This window comes from Sebastes umbrosus, chromosome 13, assembly GCF_015220745.1.
Source record: "Sebastes umbrosus isolate fSebUmb1 chromosome 13, fSebUmb1.pri, whole genome shotgun sequence".
Classification (NCBI taxonomy): Eukaryota; Metazoa; Chordata; class Actinopteri; order Perciformes; family Sebastidae; genus Sebastes; species Sebastes umbrosus.
This window is the reverse complement of record NC_051281.1, coordinates 19,291,783-19,300,040: the sequence shown is the minus strand read 5'-3', so window position 1 is coordinate 19,300,040 and position 8,258 is coordinate 19,291,783. Positions and strand designations below refer to the sequence as shown.

General features: G+C 42.2%; 1 protein-coding gene across 5 annotated transcripts in view; it reads right to left on the bottom strand.

Moving 5' to 3' along the window:
- Window positions 1–1,730: 1,730 nt before the first annotated feature.
- Window positions 1,731–8,258, bottom strand: part of myo16 (myosin XVI) — a 118,038-nt gene continuing 111,510 nt past the window's right edge. For 4 of the 5 annotated variants that reach the window (XM_037789276.1, XM_037789275.1, XM_037789277.1 and 1 more), the window contains one exon: window positions 1,731–4,445. In XM_037789276.1, the coding sequence (XP_037645204.1) occupies window positions 4,275–4,445 (171 nt within the window). In that variant the 3' untranslated portion in view covers window positions 1,731–4,274. The remainder of the gene's footprint in view (window positions 4,446–8,258) is intronic. The other variant, XR_005209494.1, reaches the window with a different exon arrangement.

Sequence of the window (8,258 nt, the reverse complement as noted above, 5' to 3'; positions counted from 1 at the left end):
AAATATTGTGTCTCTCCGAACAACTATACGTGGACTGGGGGGACAGTAAAATGTCCCTTCTGCACTGGTTGTAGCACCAAAGAGCTGATCTCAGAGCAGAGGATTTTGAGATTCCTGACTAACAACAATGACTGGCAGTAATCTGGCTGCCAGAGTTTGGTAATGCGTATGACAGACTGAGCTATAGTCATCAGGGATTGTATATGATGGAGCCGATGTGTGTGCGGATCGGCCCAGTTAAAGGTGGATGGAGATGTATGAGTCTTTAGATGAGAGACGAGGGACAGTGCAGTGATTCACAGTGCAGTGGGAAGCAGTTCTTCACATTAGACAGCCTTTTTTCTAAATATCTTTTCAGCATGAGCACGTTATATAGGACCAGGCCCAACATGTGGTCATGCAAGGTAAAAAGCACCGATATGCTTTAAAAGACAATAAAAAAACAATTTCCTCATTTCATGATTTCAGTAAACATGGTAATACATAAAAACCATAACGCAGACGACTTACCAGAACCCTGATCATAATGAAGGCCCAATGGAGAGCTGCAGGAATGAGTGGTAAAACCTGGAAATGAGTTAGCATATTAGCACTTACGGTTCCCTCGTCTGGAAGTCGATTGGTTTTTAGTTAGATGCCTCAAATAAGGTCTGTGGTTAACACAAGATGAAGAGATTTTAACGTTTTGTTCTACAATATAAAATACGTCATTAAATACCCCACTTGTGAATTTTGAATCCTTTACGTGTTTTAAAAAAGGCGGTTGCTAAAAGGAGACTACTAAACGTCATCACGCCTTTACAGCCTCGTTGTGTATACTCACCCTCATGTGACCGTGGCGTAGTTCGTTTAAAGCTGTTTACACGGGCTGTCAAAGTTAACGCGATAATAACTCATAAACCCAAATTCGTTTTAGCGCCACTAATTTCTTTAATGCATTAACCCTAACTTGCAAAAGCTAGAGTGAAGATACTGGAATCTATCAATACCAACCATGTCATACTAGCTTGTCACGAAGGAGGTTAAATAATGCTCGAAACTTGCGCTAAATTTTGGTGGGAAAACTGGCGTGGCCATTTTTCAAATAGGTCCCTTGACCTCTGACCTCAAGATATGTGAATGTAAATGGGTTCCATGGGTACCCACGAGTCTCCCCTTTACAGACATGCCCACTTTATGATAATCACATGCAGTTTGGGGCAAGTCATAGTCAAGTCAGTACACTGACACACTGACAGCTGTTGTTGCCTGTTGGGCTGCAGTTTATGATTTGAGTATATTTTTTATGCTAAATGCAGTACCTGTGAGGGTTTCTGGACAATATGTGTCATTGTTTTGTGTTGTTAATTGATTTCCAATAAAAAATATATACATACATTTGCATAAAGCAAGCATAGTTGACCACTCCCATGTTGATAAGAGTATTAAATACTTGACAAATTTCCCTTTAAGGTACATTTTGAACAGATGCAGACTAATCGCGATTTACAATGGACAATCAAACGATTAATCGCGATTCAATTCAATATTTTTATCGATTGGCGATTGCATTCATGCTTAAAAAAAATCATAAAAGTGATGTTCATTTGTTGAGAATATCGTATGGAACAAAACTTGTAAGTATTATAAACGTTTGTTTGCAACAGAGTTTATTTTCTGCAATAATCCAAAAGCCAATGGAAAAACCCCATTGGCTTTTTGTTGAGGGAACCCGTGCGATGCTAACTTCCTGGTTGGCCTACAAAAATACGTCATCCCTGCAGCACTCTATACAGAGGCTATAAACTCTCTTTCATTGGCACTGGCAAGGTTGAGTAGCTGGATTTAGGTTCTCGTGTGAATGAGCTGAACCACACTATGATGAAAATGCTTGACAAAGTTCTGCATTGCAGTAGTACTCATGCAACCCCGATCGCAGCACACAAGGTGTGAATAATGGAGCAAATCAATATACCCGAAATGCTGCATCGTTATTAACTTGTTTTAAAAAAAAAAAAACGGACTGCATACATAACCTCTGAAGACAATAATCACATTAAGCAGTCAGGTACACTGTTTAGATACAGGCGCATTTTCCAGTAATAAGATACACAGGGTTTCAGGCAGTGAAAGAAAACTTTGCATTTATACATTCAGCCAGTCAGTCAAGGAAATGCAGCTCAGCTGATTTGCCGTCTCTGTTGTTGATTATCAGCCGATCTCCTCTAATTCCTCTTGAATATTTGTGCCCGTTCGCGCACAGACAGCAGCTGAGATCGATCCTGTGATGGGGCTGCTAATTCGTGAGGCTGAATCAATCGGACACATTGTGGGTGATCAGTGGGAATGAGAAATCAATTAGAGCTATTGATACTTTGCGGCTCTAACAATCCAGGCCGATCTTTGAGAGATCAAACGGCTTGTTGAGACACACCCAGCCCATTACAGAAGTCAACACGACGACACCACATAAACATTGTGCAATAAAACATCCATATACAAGGAAAACATCTGCCTCGCATCATAGGAACAGAACAACGGGGGTCAAGAGGGATAAAACAAATAATATTAAATAGAGTATAAAGAATTTCATAGCCATAGACAATCATTCTGAAAAAAAACCAAGATATTCACATTTTAAAATAAACCTCTTCTCTTTACCTCAGTCATTGCATCTAACCCAAGACATTCTTGAATCTCAGTTTCACCATCATAGACAGTATTATCTCATCTCGTCCTCGTCTTTCAATTCAATCCCTGTGCTTTTCTGCTATAGTAAAAGCTAGAACATACAACACCGTTCACTATTTACAAAGCGGTTACCATGGAAACACCCGTAGAGCCGGTTTGATCCATTAGGAAGGTGGGCGGAGGGGGGGGAGGGTCAAAGACCAAGTGGGAGAAAGGGGTCTGTTTGTTCGGGTCAAGAGGGGAAAGGAGATGAAGGGGCACAGCCACGGTGGAGGAATCTGTACAATAATCGAGTTCATCTGTGCGCGAGTTCCTGAGCTCTGCACAGTCTCCTGAACAACGCCGAACACATGAAACTGTTCAGGTGTTGATGAGACATGATGAGAGTTAAGTCGTTACTTTTCAAGTGTAGACTTGTTTTTTTTTTTCCTCCTCTTTTTCGCCATGTTCTTCTATTTAGAAACGGTCCGTTGAATCACCACTGAATCGCAGTAACAGCTATGATTTGGTCATTTATGCAAGTCTGTACATGTGAATCTATGGGGACTACATGTATACATCGGTTATAACTATACTTGTTAGTTTATCTTTCACAAGTTGTGTCACTTTGGCACAGAGTTTCATGTTCACAACATGAACTGTACACCTGTCAGCTAAAGCTTTCGTTATCTTAGCTTTACCTTTATACCTTAAATCAAAGTCGTTTTTTTTTTTTTGTTGGATCCCCTTCTCCTATTAAGGGTTAGTGCAGTAGGTTGCATTTTGGCCAGAGGTTTTTGTTCGTCAAAGGCTGGTGGCAACAATGGGGAAGAGAAGTGCACCTTGGGATATTACTGAGGTTACCCTGACCCCTGGTCGCTTGTTGCCAGGGCCGCAGTAGCACTTAAAAGCCCAAAACGTGAGAGGCTGAGTGAGAGCTGTACCTGAAGAGGTCCCATGTCTGAGCCAGCACACTGATGCTAAAAACCATGAGGTGTGCGAAGGCGTCGGTTGACTTGTAAACTTCAGAGAGGTCTGAGACTCGGGGGGGCGGGGGCGCGCACGCACAAGCATTCATGGGAACATCACAGGACAGCACGTCAAGTATAATCAGCACCATGCTCTGGGGTGGAGCTCCTCTGTGTGCGGCAGAACAACCGGATACAGACTAAAAGGGCCATTTAATATTGGACTACTATGAAAACACTGCTATTCTGCTCTTTAATTCAGCCTCCCATTGATGGACGTCACACATTTTGTCTCAAAGAACTGAAAATAAATAATAATCTGTCTCTTTTTGTTAATAAAAGCTTTGATCAAAAAGAAAAAAACAGCTCCCCATGGACCTCTACTGTGTCGGTATTCCACATTTTTTTTCCATAGATAACACTCGTCAGTGTTTCAGAGTGTTGAGCTTGTTTCATATAGGTTTGGGGAATCCTCCACAGTCGAGGTCAAAAGGCGCAGAGGCAGGACCTTCAGCCCAGGGACGAGGCTCACGCTCCGGGGCTTGGAGCTGTAACCTAGCCCCTGGGCACTGAGGTTACTTGTTCCAAATATACCAAAAAAAAAGAGCAGGGAGGAGCTTCATAGCCAATACATGTGACTGCATCACACAACCTCTGTCATGGAGAGGCCTTCCTGTTGGTCCAGAGCAGCGTGGGGGGCAGGGACGGGGACTGAGGTGGACGGTGCTTCCAGTCGCGCCGCCCCTCACACTGCGCTCGCCGCCACCGCAGAAGCTCCCCGAGGGTGGCGCTCTCATCCCCGTTGGACAGACGTAACCGCTGGAACACCTGGAGCGCAGATGGAGGAAGAACATTCGAATTACTCACAAAATAATGACTTTCTGGATTGATGAATGGATTGACGAGGAGACGACAGAAAGCTGAAATGATCAGGCTGTGATTGGGGGAGGGGGAATGACGAGCAGCGATTTAAATAAAATTTAAAAAAAAGTATCTCATTGTCATTGCAAAGGCATCCTCAAACGGATGAAGGAATTTAAAAAGATTTCTCCATTTGAGATGACCACCTACAGAGCAAGAAAAATAGGACAGTGTAGTCTGATCCATCATCTTGAAAGAGGCGGTGATCACTGGGCTGGGCTTCTCCTCTTAAAGTAGGACAGTTTGTCTCATGAATCAACTCAGAGATGAATCTGGGGCTGGCACCAAGCTATGTCATGAGACAGTTGATAGAGAGGGAAGCAGTGGAGGAGGGGAATCCCTTCTCTAACTGACAGCTTTAAACGGCGACTCATCTCCATACTCTGTCTGTGGACCCTCCATACATCACCTCAAAGGAGGTCTTGTGAATTACACTAGGGGACCGTAGTGCAGCGAGCAACTCAAGTGTGCACCTCTTGTTCTTTCTCAGGTCAAAAACACAAAGGTGCACACATGCACACCATCCCCTGCCTGTCAATACCCAGGTAAATCAATCAGATAGGAATTCCAATCTGCCTCAGTCAGTAATATAAGCAACAGGACCGGGCCCTGATGATCAACACCAGATTACGAACTGGAGGTTGTAATGGTGGCAGTTGATGGGCTGTTAAAGTGCAAATGTTCCCTCTTGCTCAGAGATGAGATCCAAAGGATACGGTTGGCATTACCAAGCTGTATATTTTTCTTACCGTCAACAAATCCCATAAAAACACTAAAAGGAAAAATAAGATTTTCTGCCCCCCCTACCCTGCCTTCGCACTCAGCCCCAAGCCCATTGGTTCCTACTGAAGACTGTATATAACAAGTGGACATAGTGACGTCACCGATTGGTTTGTGGACTGCCGTTTTGAAGCCTCGAGTACGGCATTTTGGTCATTGTCATCTTGGTTTTTGACAACCAGAAGTGACACGAGAGGGCGGAGCTAAGTACAACCGAATGCTGAATAAGACATTTTCAGACGACCAAAATGTTTCAATTAACTTTCATGAACTGAAAACACACTGTGAAAGGGTTCAAATTAAACAACATTAAGACCGGACAATGCCGTGGTAGCAACCTGTCAATCACAAGGTAGCCACGCTCTAAAGCATACCCTACTTTATGGTCTATTTGACTCTAAATGGGACCATAATGTACTAAATGAACATCATGCTGTATTAAAGAAGACTTGAAACTAGCGATTGAGACCATAAACTCATATTTACAATGTTTACTGAGGTAATAAATCAAGTGAGAAGTAGGTTCATTTTTCTCATAGACTTCTATACAATCAGACTTCTTTTTGCAACCAGAGGAGTCGCCCCCTGCTGGCTGTTAGAAAGAATGCAAGTTTAAGGCACTTCCGCATTGGCTTCACTTTTCAGACCTGGGGGTTGCCCACTTATTCCTACTGAAGACGGCTCACAAATATGGTTTTCATCTTTTTTTAAATTCTTTTAAAAGGCTAAGTAATTTCCTAAACTATATGGGTACTGTAGTTTCCAATAAATGTTACTCAAACAGGAGTAAATACTGCGTTCAGCTGTGGATTAACACACATTTGTTGCACTAGTGAGTATTTACTGCAAAAGGATGTTGATATGGGACTGAGTCCAAATAAACTACATTACCCATGTTGATCTTAAAAAAGGAACATGTCACCCAGTGCAATGGTGTGGTGTTTTATTAGTTTTTGGAAAACAATGACGCTCTACGACATAGAGGAATAAGCTGTATTGTATTGTATAAACACTTGTTAATATTTAGTTAGTAGTAGTATCAATTCATTGTTGATTTTAGTCTTTTCATGGGATTTATTGACAATAACAAAAAATCTTGAATATATATTACCAGCCCTATCTTTTAACATTCCCATAAAACTGATTAAAACTTGAATTGATGCTGTAATCGCAGCTTCCTTCATAATTCTTTTCCTCCAACAGTCGTTCCATCGACCCCCTCATCCGCTTTTCATCTCTGCTGGAGTCGGAGCTGTGAGCTAAATCACGTTAGCAGTACATAAAATGCAACATTTTCTTTGCGTATTGCCAAGCATACCGTACATTTAGTGATGCATTCCACACAGACATTGCCACATAGCCACAGGCACACATAGTACACTCTCACACATTACATACTTTGACATACACACATAGCCAGGATCACATGCACATATGTGGAGAGCCACACACCTGTGAATGTCCATATGCGCATGCACTCAAACACACGCACAGACACACACACACACACACACACACACACACATACACACACACACACACACACACACACACACACACACACGCACACACACACACACACACACACACACACACACACACACACACACACACATTGATTGCCTGCACAAGCACAATACTCAGCGACCTAATCCATAATTTACACCTCCCTGCCAGGCTATTCTCTGCACTGGCGCCAGCCAGGAACACCAGCTACTGGAACAGTAGACAAGTAGGAACACCGTGTCCTTCTGCAATGCATGACTGTACATGGACACACACACACGCACACGCACACGCACACACACACACGCACACACACACGTACATCCGATGCAATTAATCCAATAATTCTGAGAGAAGAACATTTTGAGAGATTCACAGTTTGTGGCCTTGATGCGTGAAAATATAAAGAACTCTAATGCTCATCTTCAGTTTCTCGGTAAGATGGTATTGCCGCATTTAGAAATGACATTTACCTCATGGTTAAAACTCTCTCTTATGGCAAGTATGTGGCCACTTGAACATCACACCTATGTGTAACTGTTGAACATCTCTTTCCAAAACACACAGGCCAAAATATGCCGCTATAACAACGTCTTGGAACCTGGCTGCAGGGATTTGCTCTCAAACAGCCACGAGAGCTTTTGTCTGCATTTAGCATAAAAAATATGCTCAAATCACAACATGGCAAACTGCAGCCCAACAAGCAACAACAGCTGTCAGTGTGTCAGTGTGCTGACTTGACTATGATTTGCCCCAAACTGCATGTGATTATCATAAAGTGGGCATGTCTGTAAAGGAGAGACTCGTGGGTACCCATAGAACCCATTTACATTCACATATCTTGAGGTCAGAGGTCAAGGGACCCCTTTGAAAATAGCCACGACAGCTTTTTCTTGCCAAAATGTAGTGCAAGTTTGGAGCATTATTTAGCCTCCTTCGCGACAAGCTATGCATTCTTTAGGTTTTCTAGTTTCATATGATACCAGTATCATCACTCTAGCTTTAAAACGGAACCCGCTACAACATTTGAAACATCAATTGCGAAATTAGTGGCGTTAAATCAAATTTGCGTTAATGCGTTATTATCACATTCATTTTGACAGACAATTGTTGTAACAATTTCATTAAGTAGCCAAAAATAAAACATTTTCCTATTGAGGGCTCCATTCCTCCATTGAAAACATCCTCATACATGTGACATCTTAACCAAGCCCTTGTGAGCAAAAGGCATGGGGAGAGGGAGCTGATATCCAAACCAACATGTTAATGGATTGGTAATGTTATGGTAATCATATGGTAATGTAGGAAGACTAGTGGTCACTCCAAACTGTCACTCACAGACTGATTGATCTCATTCAATGATGTGTGTAAATCACATAAATACACTCTGCAAAGAATATAAATAATTTACAATATATTGGTGCCTCTAATAAA